The following is an 18,254-nucleotide window of genomic DNA, read 5'->3' on the forward strand; positions in this document are numbered from 1 at the left end:
TCTATCTTTTCTTTTTACCCAGGGCATCAGCAAAATTTTTAATTCTTACTTTCTTAGAATCACAGAATATCTCAGATTAGAAGGGGCCCATCGGGATCATTGTTCCTTGCAGACCTACATAAAACTAAACCACCTAACTATGAGCTGCATTCAGATGCCCACTGAACACTGCCAGGCTTCAAGGCAACCCCAGCGAGCTCCCTGGGGAATCTCTTACAGGGACCAACCATGTTCTCAGTGAAGAGCCTTTTCCTAGTGTCCAGGCTGAACTTCCACTGATGCATCTTCACTCCATTTCCTCATGTCCTGCCACTGGAGACCAGAGAGATGAGACTGGCACCTTCCACCAGCTGCCCCACAAGAGGAAGGTAAACATTCCTCTCCTCCAGGCTGAACAAGCTCAGCAACTTCAGCAGCTCCTTATAGGTCCTATCCTCAAGACCCTTCTCCATTTTGGTCCCACTTCTGCACTCTTACAATTCAGTGTCCTTATGTCCTTATCCTGTGGCACCCAAAACTGTCCGCAAGACTCAAGGTGAGGCCTCACACTGCAGACCAATAATTTAGCATATTTTGGTCCTACATTTCCTCTGCACTGTAGGAAGTTTTCCTTTCGATTTAAATTTTTAATTCTTAGGATGATCTACCTGAAGCTGTGTGTATCCTTTAAAAATTAATTTATGCCGTAAAAATGTCATTTGAAAAAGCCCTCAAATGTAAGCTCTTACTATTTACACTGCAAATCTTATTGCAGCAGCTAACATTTGAATCAAGAAAAACTTCAGAAAAAATATTAATGTAAACGCACATAGTTTATAAAGACAAAAATAGCTTTACTAACCCTTTTGTAAACATATGGCTTTCAGCAAGGGCCAGTACAGTCATTATTCAAGCTCTTCTTAACCAGGCCTGCTCATTTGCTGTACTCTCTTAATCAGCTCTGCACCATGTATGTATCTGTAAACAGATAAGTTAGTCTAGAAGTCATCCTCATGGATCTGTAATGGACTTCACACCTTTAGATATGTCAAGACAAAAAGCAAACTACTATGCCAGTGCAGTGCAAATTACTAAACATCTGTGAGACAGCCCAACTTTTTTGATAAAGGCACTCTTGTATTACAAACAAGTCTCCAGAGAAAGTTTTTCCAAAGACTTAAATTATGACTTATCAGGAGATTTTAGTAAGAGTAACTTAACTTTAACCCTACAAAACCACAATGATACCTCTTCCTGCAAAATACCATGGTTCTGTACCAAAGGATGAGAATTCTGCTGTTCCAGAGACAGAAGAAAGAAAAAAACTCACCACAACTTAACATAATTGATATACATAATTCCTAAGCCTCACTTTTGCAAACAACTGAATTGCTATGGCTGAAAAAAAAAATAAAACATCAACTTTGAGAGGATAAATAAAGTGGATATAAAAATCCCCATAAGTAATTTGATCTTCACAAATGCCAATTCTGCTTTATTTTTACCTCATGCAACTCTTGAGAACAAGTTTTTAGGTAATGTGCATGGCATTTCAATATAAGTATTTAAACAGTAAGAAATTACATAAAATACTGGTTAAACCAGGTCTGCATGGAAGCAAAAAATGTTATACTTACATAGGTGAACACTGAGATAAAGACTTAAAACCTCTAACTGACAGAATACTTAAATATCACTAATAAAATTACTTTATTTTGGGACCAGGTACCAGGTACAAACTATTAGTTCCTTATTCTTGGTGTTCATTTGCGTGCATGCACATATACATCTGGTTTCTATGAAACCATTAACATTTTGTTTCTTCATGCACCTCTAGCTTTCCCCTTGTCTGAATTTTATGAATGTTCAACTAGTCACAAATATTTGATATTTAATTCTAAGTAATATTATCTGTAACAGTCTGGGAGTGCCTCATTTAATTTCCAATTCACAGTCATTACAAGAAATAAAGCTTGTTAGGCTTACTACCTTTAAGTCTAACTACATTATGGCACTAAAAGTACATGGAATCATTTAAGTTACATTTCATACCATGATGTACTTTTCCAAAAAAAGTGGGTGAATCTTTCACATTTCTAACACCTTCAGAAACTTTGCAGTATTTTCTACTTTTCCAACACCTTACACTCCTGAAACTGGCAGACTTCATGAGTACTTCAGCTTTCACTTGAAAGTACTTTCACTTGAAAGTACCATGAACTTGAAGTATTATTAAGTTCCAACTATAGGCTCAGAAACAAGAAAAACAAGTAACCAACTTGTTAAATATTTATTTGCATTTTGAACAACTGTATGTTATTATCTGTCTACTTGAAGATCTACTTGGCATTGTCCAATAAGTTACCATCTGTTTGTTTCATTGCTAAATCAGACATTTGAATGTAACCTGATGAAGAGGTTCTTCAAACCAAGACACTGTCTTTCTAACAAAGCAGATGAGCAATGTTCACAATATTCATTCCACCAATCCTGTTATGAGGATGCCAGCCTTCAGAAGAAAGTTTAAAAAAATGGAGCTTCCAAGTGGAACAGCTAATGTAAAACTACATTGACTTTTCCCCAAAATATCAAAATCTGTGAAACTAAATTATAATGCTGTAATTTTTCATGTACAGTGCTCTGTATATGAGCTCTGTAATGACTCTCTAAGAGTCTATTAATGTCATCTAGATCCTTCTAAATGGGTGTTTGGCTCAAAACCAAGCCATTCTAGAGTCACAGTGAGACTTATCACTCAATGGCCAATCTTCATGTAAATCAATGTGAGTTGTGTAAAAATGTAAGATACATCCTTCATTTACTTGAAAAAGTTTTTAGAGCAAACAAGTCATGACCATGGACTCTGGTCCTCTGAGGTAGCCTCACTGCATTAAGGACTGGAAAAATATATTCCATTTAAATGTCAATTTTGATTTAGTGGTCCAAGAAGACAACTATATTATGTATTTTTCACAGGCACAATACTAAGTCAGTGTTCTTGAAATACTAACAAAACTCTTCCAAAGGAATAGCAGTTCATGCTGTGAGTAAACAGATGCTGGACTGATACATCACTTAGAGATAAGTAAATTAAAAAATTATTCAGAAAAAATCCAGAATTTTTTAGCTTGGATGAAATAAAATAGATTTTTTTCTAAAAAATTACACCAGAACAAGAGTTCTAAAGTTAGCTTTATCTCACACTAAATCTGCTTTAAGTTAAATTATTTGCTCGGTTTTATAATAAATATGCTGATAGAATAATTAAGTTTTAAAGCCTAAGTGTGTACCACCAAAAAAGAGAAGACACCTTTTTTCATCTGAGACTTGATATTCTACTATCCGTTTAATTCACTGTGAATCACACAGCAGGAGAAAGCTACAAATGAGTATAAGTAAATTATTTATTTTGAAAGGAGGAATGTATATGGTTTAGTAAGTTTATGATGACAAAAGAAGATCTGCATCTTATCTCACCAGAAGTTCAACCTCAGGAGACTAAAATGCTTGCCAGCATGTTCTAAATCATACAGACACCAGTGAATGTGGATCTGAATTGTAGAGATTAGCTGACCAGAAGTTTCCACTACCATTAATGAGCTGAACTGAAGAATATCAATCAGATGTTTTCTGTTCTAGCAAACTGAAGATTTCACAAATGACACATCTGGAAAGATTTCAAGGAGAAGAAACATTTACAAAACCAAACTAATCCCTCTCAAAAGAAATGCATTTAATATAAAGCTTTATTAGAAAGTATTTGAATGACAATATTAGCTTAAAAATTAACATTATTGCCACATTATTGCAAAACAACTGCAAAATGATCTACTGGGGAATAATCTGGAGACAGAAGTTGGGGCAGGGGGGAGAATGAGCTAAAAATTCAGTGAGCAATTGGTTGATAAAACTGTGAAAGCAGATTTTGGAGAAAAAACACTAAACGAAAACAGGAACAAAGCCTTCCAATTAATGTGCACTGTAAAAACTGTTAGATCCGTATTCTACCTGCAGCTCCACGTGGACAGTTCTGCCATCCTCAGAAGGACTATGTATGGACTTCTTCCTATCCTCAAAAATTGAGTACCATTAACAGAGACTCACAGCTCAGTACCAAGCCTTTATCTATAAAAAGCTAAGTCATATGAAAAACTTGATCACAGTTTTTATCACTGAGAATCCCCAGTCTATTCCAATCTCAGACTGATTAAATGATGCTTTTTATTTACTGGTTTGTCTGAGGACTGAAAGAGACATTTCATCCACAGTTTCTGTGTGAAAGCTAGAACTGGTAAAGAATTTACTGCATTTCTTCCCTAATGATCAGTTCCACAGTCACATCTGTTTACAAAGAAATTCTTTCTTGTAGACAAACCTTGCTAGCTTTCAATTACTGGGTCAACTTATGTCTTTAACAATTTAAAGACCCTTAAAATGTTTTCAAATTTTATCTCTGTTTCAATTTTTTTTTTCCCTTTTATCAAGTCTCTTAATATCCTATAATTCAATAAACTGAAATGTACTCAGCTTCCTGAATATTCTTGTTTCAGGATACATCTCTCACATTTTTCCTTTTCAATGTCTTTTACCATTCTTTTTAGACAGCTGCCATTGGAACTAGACACAGAACTCAACAGGTATTGCTGAAACATTACATTAACACCATCTCCCCTACCAATGCCATTAGTAAAAGTTCATTTTCTGTGTGTACACGCATTTTTGAAAGATGTGTATCTGCTTTTCCACAGCTTCATATTAAGAGCTTATAAACAATTAACCCCATGGAACTTTCAGGGAAATATTCTTCTCTGAGTATGATTTCCTATGCTGTTGTTTTCACCCAGCTCACCAACCAATCTGCTCTCAGAATCAGTGAACACTTAATGTTCAGGTTTTACTATAAATACATTCACACTTCCTCTGATAAAATCTTCTTTCATTAAAATAATTTATAGAAATAAAGAAATTTTGAGGCAATGGTTCAGTCTTATGAAATTGCATTAGAAACATGTTGTTTTGATTACTTAAGATTATCAGTTTTAAGATCTCTTCCTATTAGCTAGCCCAGCTGATAGATGACAAATGTCTCACATGTATTCACAAGATTAATCCTTTAAAAGTCAGAAACAAAACTTGCTGGAATTAACAGAAAAAAATTTCAACAGATTTTGGAATGTAATTTACTGCTTATAAGTTACTAATGGATAGTATAAAAAAATTTATAAAAGGTTTTATTAAATAAACAAAATAAACTACTTTCACAAAAACCCATACTTAATTTCCATGATATTCCATCTCAATTGCAAAATGGGATTTATCAGCCTTAAACAGAATTTTCTGAACTGTAAACTTTTCCAGGCTTCATCATCTTCCAGTGAAACCATGTGCCTTTGAAACCTCTATTAGCTGAGAAATGCAACTTCAGGCTGCTCTACTTTGTTCCACAAAAAATGAAAATCACCCAACACACATCTCTAAATAAGCAACTTAGCAGTGGGATTTTAACTAAAACATATATTTATATAACATGAGGACCCTGATAAAAGGAACAACTTAAAATTCCATTACTCAAACAATGAAATTACCTGCAATTCTAAACATCAAAAATCACAAGGCAAATATTTTCACAGAGTTTTGATCTATAGGATATTAAGTATCATTAGTCATTACTGTGTAGCTTCAATACAGAATCAGATTTGATCATTAATCATATTTTATCTTTGTAAGGAAATGTGCCAAAATAAATCCTTGTCTACCCTAATTCAGTTCCTTATTATCAAACAAAAACATTTTAGTTTCATTTACTAAGTCTATTGTACTTTCTATTAATACTAGTATAATCAAAGAATTCTGGTCATTTGAATAAGATGCATATCTCATGAGAAAATAGTCCTTTAAACTGAGTTATAGGTTAAAATTATCAGTGAATACTTGACAAGGACTTCATACAGTAAAAGACGTAATACATTTTTCATGGGAGAAGACAGGAGAGGAAATTGCCACTGAAAGGTTGTGGAACAGTCACCACAACAGAAATATTTGCCCAACAACCTGTATTATGACCCTAAACCATGGGAAATTTCCTATCAATTTCATAAATGGCAAATTCCTGTCTTCTTCCCTATATGATATTAAGTTAAGCTGATAGAAATACTAAAACTTCCCATCATTTCTATTCTGCCAGAATTTACCTCATAGATCTGCTTATAGAACTGCACAAAAGTATTCTCTTTTCTCAGTCAGGGTAAGCCAGAACCAGAGAAGACGTAAGAGAAAAGCTTTTCCAGTCTAACTGAAAAGGAATGGAAACCAGTTTCAAGGAAAGCTTATCCATATAACCAAAGCAGAGCACAATACAGGTGAGAAGTGAAAGACTACGTGTTCTGGAATAAAAGAAGCAAATATATGCACCAAAACTTCAGCTTTCCCATCCTAAGCTAAGAACATTGCAATTACCTTGCAAAAGCCATTGAAAAGACTGTCCCTTCTTGCTCCATTCATTGCACAGTTCTAAAATGAGCCAACTCTTCAGAAAGTACTGAGCTACTGTGAATTTTGTATTTTGCATTTTATAAATCAACCAATTTTTTAAATGTGTGCTGTAATCTGATGCACAAAAATACTTGCAAGTTTCTTGCTGTAGTAAAAAATTTTACCTTGATAAAACTAAAAATAAATCAGGTGACAGAACTGTATTCCTCTACGTTCTAAATTAATTCTTAAAATTTTCCTAAACTGTAATATTGTACTGGGAACAAAAGTATCTCAAAAATCTTTAAGAAACATTTTCAAACTTCATAATTTCATTTTCACATGGAATATGGCACAGTAAGCACATATCTATGTGTATACGCACCTGTAAATGTATGTGCTTGAAACAACTTGGCAAGAGTTATTTCTTTCCCTAAGATGGAACTCCAAGTTATACTATTCCTCTGGCAAACTCAATTGTTTCACCACAATAGTATTTGCATTCCCTACCCCTTAAAGTAGTATGATGCAACTAGATATAATTCAGGGTGATCTTTTTGGTGAGTAGGTACTTTGGACCCCAAAGCAGGTCCTACACTCTATAGCATGCAGGTTGTTTTAAGAAGAAAATCTAGGAAGTGCAAGCAAAGTCTAAGACTGCAATTTAAGATTTTTAAATTATCCCCAAGATAAAGGTAAAACAACAGTAATTATTTTCAATTGTGCTTTTTCCAACTAGCCTTCAAATCTGTGAAGACAGATGCAGTGTTGAAGCTTAGATTGTAACACAAGTTTATACAAACATCTTGGTAGTAGCCCTGGCATTGCTATCTTACTGTTCTCAGCAGTTTTCAAAGCTGCAGATGGATCAGTGGTTAACAAATAAAATATTTTAAACACTGAAGACATTAGGACTATTAATATGTATTCAAAAGCCTTCTCCAGTGTTGTACTTTGGTGCTTTTAAACAAAACAAGGACAGTCTATGTAACAAGCTTTACCACATTATTTTTTCAACTGCATTATTCAGAAAAATCTGTAAATTCTGCAAAACAGCAAGACAATATAACTACACTTACACTAAACCACACAAATCCAAATTCAGCTCTCACCTATGTTTTCATATGCACAGTATTTCTAATATGTAAAAGCATTGAAGAAAAGTAAAATTATAGCTTAAGTTCTCCAGTTGTAAACAATGCTGTCCCAAGCCTTAGCAGAGTTCAACAAACTCCAGGGTTGTATTCACTTCAAATGTAGTTATCTAAGGCTGAGCTGCTGTCAACCTAGATTGAGGAGACAGTATGTAACCTGAAGCTTAGAGTTTATAAATCTAGAAGAAATGCCATATAATCCCATCTTCACAGCCAGTGGAGCTGTCCTTTGCAGTGCGCAGCCAAGCAGGCTGGAGATACCAAATCTTGCACCCTCCTGAGAGCAAACTACCATGGAAAAGAAAATCTAAGGAGCAAGTATGTGGTCCATAACAGGTGACTTGGCTCTTAAGCTTATGGGGCACAGACTTAAATTAACAAAAACCAGAATCATCTGGGCTGAAGGGAGCTTGCCAGTTCAAGACAAGATGAACAACATTGTGGGAATAACTGATTGTTCCATGGGCAGTGAAACTAATTGCTGATCATTTTCAGCAGTGCTATTCCAGGCCTGCTCAAATCTCTTTTCTGTCAAATTACCAGGTTTTATGCAGTTCTGAGCCTAATAAAAGGCTAGAAAACAGTTGTCATGACAGAGAAGTCATACACTGATAGCTGCCACCTAAAGAGACTGAAACAAGCAGATAATAGAAGATGAGACAGCAGGCATTCTAGATGCAAACCTAGTTAATAGAATGGAAATTGTTAACATATGAAAACTGAAAGGTAAGCTGATATAAAAGCCATCAGGAAACAGCAGTGTTCACTAAGATACATCAAATTTCCGAAGTCCCTAGTAGTGTCTAGGACATAACAGATATCCTAAAGGAGAGAAAAATCATGTGAACATCAATGGCTGCGAACAGCAGATACACGTTATCCCTCATTAATCGTATTTCTGCTTCAAATTACAAAAATAACACAGATAATATTTACTAAGGAACAGCATATGGTTAAAACAAAAGTTTAAAACCATATTCCACGGAGCAGAATAACTTCATACTTGAAACATGCATTTGACGAAAGACTAAGAATTCAGTTGTACTTAAGTGAAAAATTCTATTTCTGAAGATTTGAAGCTACTTCACTGAAATAATAAGAAATAGATCTGCACTGAAGTTGTCCCTAAGTAACACAAAGGTCAGTTTGTGATGATAGTAAATATTCTCCAGGACACCTTTTAGAGAGTAGGAAAATTAACTTAACTTACTAGAGGATGAGAGAGGAAAGACTTGTGAGAGGAACACTACAGTAATCCAGCTGTTAATCAACCATAACCCAAGCTACAATGACAAATCATAAAGTTCATGACTGCTAAATTTCAAGTTTGGCTGTGATTCTGCTTCTAAAAGGAAAAAAAATACATGAGAGTTGGGACACAGAACACCTGTTGCTGGAACATTTAACATCACTGACCTCTTTTGCTTATTCTTACAGCACTACCTATCACATTTGCGATAAGAAAACACCCAAATAACAAAAATAACACTATCCGTTTCCTCTTCCTTCTTTGTTATTACATAGAAATCAACTGGTATTTGGAATAATATAAACAAAGAGTTAGTTATGTCTTAAAACACAGGGTATTTTTACTGCTCAGGTGTATTTCCAGAGAATAAAAAACGTTTTTTTAAAAACTTCCTAAATTCCAAAACTTTTTTTCATTTTTAGGGAATGTATCAATTGGAATTCCTGTTACTATCATCTTTAATGAAGTTCTGTACATTTACTCAACACACTGCTGATAAAATAAAAGATCCTTGCCTTAATAATTCTATCTTCAAATAAACCAAATAATGTGGCAAAGGATCTGTAAGAAAGACAAAGATAAGACAAAGATGTGCAGTTGATCACACACTGCATCTGAACCTTATCTAGAATGGCAAGGAAATTGAAATGCATAAAATGGAAATGGACTGATCATTCAGGAATATTTCTGGAGTATTTAAAGTTCTAGGCAACATATAACCATAAATGAAAAAAGATACTAACTCTCAAGTTAGTATCAATACTGATGAAAGCTTTGTGTATACGCTTTAAATAAAAAGTGAAAGGCTGATATCAATTAATTAGTCTCAAATTCATTAAAATTGAAATTATCTGTAATGCAAACTTCAAAATTACTGCAGTTCCATGGAGAAGATAATTGCTTTTCTTTTCTTCTAATATAATTTGGTTCTAATCACAGGAAATGCTGGAAAGTTGAAGCACTGAGAAGATCATAATTCCCGTATATGAGAACCTATGCACAAGATTTAACCTAGTTTAAAAAATACACTCAAATAAACACCTACTGTATTAGCTGAATCTCTAGCCTAGTGTTATCCATTCATACACTTACAGTTAATCACCAGATAACTGAACAAACTGACAACTTTCTTACTTCCTTCTGCAACTAAAAGCTAATAAATGCTTAACAACTTGTAAAAACCCAAGAAAATTATTATTCATCTGTAATCCCAGAGTAATGAAACTATTTGTTTAAAAATAAGGCTTAAAAAAAAGCCAAAAAACACCCCAGCCATAGCATGAAAAAATAAACAGTATGGTATTATGTGTTTCCAGAAGCCATCATCTGGAATATTTTCAAGGAAAATAAAATCAAGTGAGCTACTGAGATTTATATGTATCCACTAACAACTGCATAGGCGGGCATGAACTTACACAAATTAAGTGGAGTTTTCAGACTAAGCCCGTAACTGCTGTGTCTAGGCTCTGGCTCAGTTCAGCGTGCAAGCTGAGCAGTTTCTGTTTTTCCCATATAGGAGTCTGACAGAACTGTATAATTTTCTTATATGTTTTTCCTGAGTTCATTGTGTCCTTGAACAGTGATACAAAACACACTGAGACTCCCTGCTGGTAACCCGTGTATCTGCAGTCTGAAGTAACAAATTTACCAATAGCCTAATAAGTGCACATTAGAATATATTATCATCAAACCTACTTCTAGGATTTTTTTAAAATGTACAGTGTATCTGAATTCCATGTATAAGTCACACATGTATAAGAAACAGATCACCTCTCAAAATATTTCACTTACAACAGCAATTCTAAGAGCCTTCATTTGAATTACTTTTTAGTTCAGACTACTACTACAGCCTTAGTCACCTAGAATCAAAAGCAGCTGTTGCATACATATAAAGACTATCCCTAAGTGGTATTTGAGTTACAGCAGGTTAACATAAAAAGAAATACAGATTTAAAATATTTGAAAAGTATTTACTTAAAACATATTTAAAATGTGTTACTTTCATTTGACAACACAAGGCCACTCGCAAATTTTGCTTTTTAACTTATGCATCATGAAAATTCCTGTTTCAACATCCCACACAGAAAATGAAATTTTCTTTCCTTACTTTGTTTTTAAACTGTACACAGACGGCAAACATTCAGCTAAAGAGACAGACAGTGTAAATGCTACAGGAATCAGATAAGGTACAGTCCACAACTTGCAAATGCTCATTTATTTAGTTTCATGAACTTGAATGACTGTTTTCTCTAGAGGTGGTGCAAATGTTATCTAGAGCCATACAATCTAGAATTAGGGTTTAACAGTACATTAACATCCCTCACGTGCTCTCCTGTGTCCTCTTCTCCTTCAGCCTCAGATGCTGCCACTCAGTGTGCCCCAAGGAGCATGACACGCCATGCTTCAACCATGCTTCCAAACTCCTGGATGATTAACTGAAAGCCCTTAAATCTTTTCTTGCAAGTATCTTCAAAAGTAGCTGATGGTTTTGGCAACCAGGTTTGGAGTACATAGAACCTCTCCACATAGATGTAGTAGAAATACTCACGTGAGTAGGTAAATCTGTTCAGGAGACAATTATCACTGTGCTTTACTGTTCTGTGTGATGTCCAACACAGATTAAAACCAGCAAAAAGAGAAGATGTTCAGCTTTTCTTCATAATAAGGAAAGCTTCTTTTAAGAGCATCCCTGGTATCATCCTCTGAGATGCAATACTCTAAAGCTTTTAATTTCTCCTCTTATGAGTACAAATGGTCTTGCTCAATTATGTGAGAGTGTAATACATCAAGGACTATGAATGTCAAAGCACATTAGCATATAATGTCAGAAATGTCAAACCTGGGTACAGACAGGTCTCCTGCCCTGTAAAAAAAATTGCTTCAGGACTGAGAGACTTTTTTTTTTTTTTCAGTTATAAACATTCATATCCAAAATCTCTACGCAACAGAATCACGTAAGGCTAGACTGAGCTTTGTCTCACCATCTTGAGAGAGAAGACCTTACAAACAGTTAACTTACTCATACGAACACCACACAACTCCAGATACAAAACCATTGCAAAAGTATTGTACCTTGAGAATCCACACACTACATTTTCAGCAGTAATGCAGCATGAAATTACATCTTAATTATTTACTGTCACTGAGTAACAGAAAAATATAAGGAACATCTGGCTACATCTGATCATATAGGTTCATTTAGCCCTGTATTCAGTCTTCAATCACAACAGCAATGATGCTGACAAAGTCTGGCCATTACAGTTAATTCCCTTCATTTCACCTTACTATCCACAGCTGTCATGTAGAAGGTACTATAATGCCTACTGCATTTCCTATCTATTTTTAAGTGCTTCTAAACATGAATTTTTCTCATCCCTTTATAAACTTGCCTCCATGTCCTCCTGTGACAAGACATTCCAGAACAAATCTGGAATTTTTTTTTTTTCTTTTATTAGTTCTAAACTTAACTATACCCACTTTCAAGAAATACCTCTTAGGTTTGGAAGAGGTTTTCAAAAACAACAGTTCCACATTCAGCTCACCTACCATCTTGAGCATTTCCCAAACCTTGATCACATACTTCCCTACTCAGACCTCTCTTCCCTGGAACAAAGACTGCCAGTCTTTTGGTCTGACCTGAGAAGCCCACAGTCTCCCAAGTCAAAGTTTTCTTATAATTGTATTGTTTTCTTTGCATGCAACATAAACCAAGTTTTTACATAGACTCTTCAACAGTATCATATTTTGACCAGCATTTCACTAAGTGAAAATCTATTGGATCTATTGGCTTCAACAAAAAAGCTAGATTTACAAATCAATGAACAATGTTCTTCAACGCCTAAGGATCAGGTATAAATACTGGAATAAATGTAAAAAAATTAGATTGACAAATACAGCTGTAACATTTAATGATGTCCATAATTCATTCTAAGCAAAATATCAAATAAACTACATTAAATGAAAAATTCTGGTTTCTAGAATGCTTGATACAAATTGCATTTGCTTAAAATTCAGAAAACTTGTTTCCTTTAAGCATAAACCAATAAAAATTTCAATTCTATCTTGCTGGCACAGACCATTTCCTTCTTTAAACTCTGCCTTGACACCAAAGTACTCTATTGTAACTCTCTCACACAAAATACTCTCTAAGAATACCACATTAAAGCAATCTTACAGAAGTTATTTTTCCTCATTCAAAAATTACCACCAAAGAGAAATCAGAAACTCATGTGATACTGGTTGAAACAGCTGGTATAATTCCAGCAACTGCTCTCAGTTAGAACCATTAAGACTTGAAAAGATGCTGAGGATGATCAAGTTCAACCATTAACCAAAAACTGCCAGATCCCCCACAAAACCATATCCCTAATCACTTCCAGGAACGGCAATTCCAGCCCTTTCCCTGGGCAGCCTGTTCCAATACCTGACCACCCTTTCAGAGAAGACTTTCTTTTCCTAATTTCCAATCTAAACCTACTTTGGTGCAACTTGAGGTCCATTTCCTCTTGCCCTGTCTCTTGCTACCTGGGAGAACAGGTGGACTGACACCTGGCCACATCCTCCTTTCAGGGAGATGTAGAGTGTTAGGGTCCCCACTGAGCCTCTTCCTTCCAGACTTAACCTCAGTTCACTCAGCAGCTCCTCATCAGACTGGTACTCCAAATTTACTAATGGAATCTATATTTTCAAAGGTGTGCTACTCACTAACTCAACTCATCCTCACACAACATGGTTAATGAAAACAATATCGAGGCTTTTATTTATCTCTTCAAATTAATAATGTTTTTGAAGCTGACTAGACATTGCCATGATCAGATCACCTTCCCTACTCAGCCTTTTTAATTCCATATGCACTGTGTGGCTCAGCAGTGCCTGGGCAGCCCCGAGCACAAGCCCCATCCCAGAGCACCAAGCACAAACCCCATCCCAGAGCACCGAGCACAAACCCCATCCCAGAGCACTGAGTACAAACCCCATCCCAGAGCACCGAGCACAAACCCCATCCCAGAGCACCAAGCACAAACCCCATCCCAGAGCACCGAGCACAAACCCCATCCCAGAGCCCCGAGCACAAACCCCATCCCAGAGCCCCGAGCACAAACCCCATCCCAGAGCACCGAGCACAAACCCCATCCCAGAGCACCGAGCACAAACCCCATCCCAGAGCACCGAGCACAAACCCCATCCCAGAGCACTGAGCACAAACCCCATCCCAGAGCCCTGAGCACAAACCCCATCCCAGATCACCGAGCACGGCACAACCGGCCCAGAGAGGGGATGGTCCCACTGGGCTCAGCCTTGGGGCAGCCTCAACCTGGGTCCTGCTGGGCCCTGCAGATGGAAGAGGATGGAAAGGTCCTTCAGTCCTGAAGAAGGAAACAAAGCTGGAACCTCCTGTGAGGAGCAGCTGAAGTCTTTGGGCTTGTCCACTTTGGAGAAAAGGAGGCTGAGGGGTGACCTCACTGCTCTCTGCAGCTTCATGAGGAGGGGAAGGGCACCGGGAGGTGCTGAGCTCTTCTCCCTGGCCTCCAGGGCAGGATGCATGGGAATGGTTCAGAGCTGTGCCAGAGAAAGTTCATACAGGACACTAGGAGGCATTTCTCTACAGAAAAGGTGGTCTCAGACCAACACAGGCTTCCTGGAGATATGGTTAATTGGTCATTGTCCTTAACAACAGGCTTTAACTTCTGGACAGCACTGAACTTGTTGGACAGTTGGATGATCACTGTACATCCCTTCCAACTGGAACTACTCTTTTTAATTCTTGTTCACAGCTCCAGTCTTAAGATGAATTACTGATTAAGCTCTGGAGACTTTTTAGTTTCTGTTATTATTAAATTTCACAGACGGAACACTGTCTCCAAGCCCTGTGGGGAAAATTAAGCAATCCAAATTGTTTCTTTTCACAGGACATGTCCAAATCCTGGGAAGACCTGACACTAGCATGAAGCAAAATGCAATGAGCTGGGAAGACTTTTCTTCCAGCCATGTAGTGTCTGTGTAAATGCAATTATACAACCATTTATAGTCTTGTTTATCTGGTTTTCTCATACTTGTCCAGACCATTTTAATTCACAGCATTTCTGGTATATTAATTAAGGGACTTGATTACACAGGAGAAAATTAGACAATCTTCATAACTTATAGTATCTTAACTTGTTTTTCATGATCTACAAATTATTCAGCCTAATAAAGAAGCCCTACTAATGTCTTACTGCATACAAAATATCAGCAAACTGTCTAAAGTATTGATTCTAGCATATAATAGTAATGCCTATTATAGAAGTAGTACCTTTGTGCCTACAATCTGGAACAACATAGTTCGCTTACGTGTATTTTTAAAACTTAATTTCTCCATAAAGCACAATGCAGTATTCAGGTTTTTCTCATTCTGACACAGTCTTAATAGAAACTGTGAACTTTCCTCTTAAAATAATATTTTCATGTGTTAAACCAGTAAGTCAGTCCCTTTTAGGGGAAAAAGAAAACCAACCATGTTTTAAATAATTGATAATTGAAGTCTTTTTACTGTGGATCACTCTACACATATATTAGTGGGGAAATCGAATCCTTACCATCACTCTGGAGTAAAGGAGATTGCATATTTGAAACATCAGTAAAAAAATCATTCATGAACCTGCTACTGACAGCTGCAGTAACTTCATTAATGCAGATGACATGTGACATTTTGCCATTTGATTCTAACCACAAAGATCAAGACTGAACCCACAAAATAAATTCTAACAATCTCTTTGACACTTGTCAAACAGCATCCATCAATATTCAGTTACACCTAAAGTGAAACTTGCAACTTTCAATTGAAATCCTCAGTCTTAGTGAATTCAGTTACACTGAGTCTCTCCACAGGAATTATTCTACTCCAAAGGAATATAGGGTAAAGTAAAATTTTGTCCCAGATTTTTTGTAAAAACAATTAACCAACAACATTTCATTTCAAAATAATTTTAAGTTACAGAAGTAAAATAATAAAAACAAAGTAAATTTATTATCTAGAGGCAAAACAAATATAGTATTTGCATCCAGATCCTACCATATTAAGTACTTACTAAAGATTAAAAAGAATTGTATTTAAAATAAATTAAGGCACAGGAAAACACAAAAGCTAAACAAGTCTCTCAAAAAACACTCTCAAAGATAGACCTCAATACTTACCCATCATTAGAACATGTCAAAAATTCTTCCTTTATCTTTGGATGCCAACAGCCTGAATTGAGCATTGCTGTGTGACCCTAAAGAAATAAACACAGAGGTCTTAAAGGCCTTTTAAGTTGTATTAGAAGGTTTTACAACTTTTACTCCGAATCCTTCAAGTGGAATCACATGAAAGCTGAGGGACAAATCAGACGCCTTTGGACCCTTCTGAATGACATCAGAATGATTTAACAGATTGTATGTACTTGATCCATTTCATCCTTTATTATTTTCACCTCTGAATTAGAAAAACCCTGACATTCATCTATTTATTTTTTTTTCTTTCAGAAAATGGCATAGAATCACACTTATTTTTCTCCTGGAGAGCTGTAATGCAGAGAAAGGATGAAACAACAGGCATCACTACAATCACACAAACTTTTTCAAGCTACAGAAAAATAACAGAATTAACATTAACCAGGGTCACAATACATCAGTGTCCACCTATATTAGCCAAAGTTCTTGTTGGAGAAAATTGAGGAAACAAAGATTTAGAGCCAAGATGGGTTTAACCTCAAGTGATTTTTTCATAAAATACTGAAGTGCAAATTGCAAATAGTCAGCTGTCCATCTTTAAGACTGAAAATACAGAAGGTGAATGTTTTATGCAAAGTAAGCAATTCCCATTGTGGTGACTATGAATGTAACTACATTACTGGACAGTATATTGTCCAGCTGGCTTTACTTCTTTGAAGTACAGGCACATGCTTATTGACTACATTAAAAGAGAAATTTGGAAACTACTCCTACAATGCTGGAAGGACTTCAGTTTATTTTCAACACAAATAAGGAGAGAAATACTGAAAAGTTAACGAGGCAATATAACAAATATTTTAGCGTTTTGACTGTTGGACCACAGTATACTGGAATTCTAGACATTTACAATAGAAAGAAAATCTGAATTATTTTTATGCAAACTAGAACTAAAGCAGATGTTATTTGATGGTTTTATGTATGTATGACTAGCCAAAAGAAATAGTCGTCTGACAAGAACAGCTTTAGGCAAAACAGCATTTAGCCTAGTTATTTGGCAATATACTTTACAAGAAATAAGTAAATCAATTTTATCATCCATCTGAGCTTTAGATTTTATCATTACTTTTTGGGCTTAAGCTATTGAAAAAACTGACCTGAACTTAAATCATCTAGGTAAATAGAACCATTGTATCAAAGTTTGTGGAAATACAAGGGCAAAGTGGTGAAAACACAACCAGCTGTGGTTGAAGCACTTCAAAATTATGAGTGAACCCTTCTGCATTTGCATTTTTAACTACCATTAAAAATAGGCACAACGTTGCCTATTAGTCTTACACTCACAGCATGCAAGTAAACAACCTCCAGACCCTGCCCTGAAACCTCCAGCCCTTGACCTTACCTTTGTGTTTGTCATATCCACAATGTACTGGTCTCCCTTTATGCATTCCATTACTGGGAAGCCATCTCTGTCAAGAACTTTTGCCTGAGAGTTACCAGAGACAACGAGAATGACATCTCCTGTGCTGCTATATTGTAAAGATTTGATTTGGTGACTATAAAGAAAGCAGAAGGAAAAGGAGAAATAAAACATTTAAGTTAACATTCCTATAAACACTACAACAGAAGTGATGAGAAACTATATTGTAGAAACAGATCTATATACACTCCTATATCAAAGAGGTGGGAAGCAGAAAATCTTTTACTAATGGAATTAAGTTTTTTATTCTGATGTGTGTGTCCATATGTGTATGTCATGTTTCTTTTACCCACACACAGCTCATCAAACATGTAAAATGTCATTTCTGGCAAACATATTTCTTTAAGAATGCTATTATAACTCCAATGGAAAAATAGTATGTGCCAGATTTAACTACTCAGAGCTGAAAATTCTTTTCCAACTTCCCAAAAGTAAAATGTGGAATTACAGTAAACTACTATTGAAGGATTTTGTAGTCATACATAGAACTTCATTGTACCTCACATACCAGGATATTAGTCATAGGTCAGCATTCTTGCACCTTTTTCTATGGTTTGGGCTTTAATTTCTTCTAAGTTTAAGATAAAGTTAAATAACACCATTAGCCCTGGAAAAATGACAATAGATAAACATCTGCCTAGTTTACTATGTCTTAGACGTCTGTTCATTTGTTGTAACAGTGTACTCACATACATGTCCCATCAATTGAGAAGACCTGTGGCAAAAACCGTGCCAT

The 18,254-nt window shown here is 35.8% G+C and overlaps 1 protein-coding gene across 2 annotated transcripts in view; it reads right to left on the minus strand.

Annotated features, from left to right (window-relative positions):
- The window catches only part of WDR70 (WD repeat domain 70), a 145,727-nt gene that overhangs the window by 67,519 nt on the left and 59,954 nt on the right, over nt 1-18,254 (minus strand). For both annotated transcript variants that reach the window (XM_086867640.1, XM_086867639.1), the window contains exons 8-9: nt 17,441-17,594; nt 16,027-16,103 (exon numbers count right to left, since the gene is read on the minus strand). In XM_086867640.1, the coding sequence (XP_086723766.1) occupies nt 16,027-16,103; nt 17,441-17,594 (231 nt within the window). The remainder of the gene's footprint in view (nt 1-16,026; nt 16,104-17,440; nt 17,595-18,254) is intronic.

This window comes from Cyanistes caeruleus, chromosome Z (assembly GCF_971803275.1).
Source record: "Cyanistes caeruleus chromosome Z, bCyaCae1.hap1.1, whole genome shotgun sequence".
NCBI classification, from domain to species: domain Eukaryota; kingdom Metazoa; phylum Chordata; class Aves; order Passeriformes; family Paridae; genus Cyanistes; species Cyanistes caeruleus.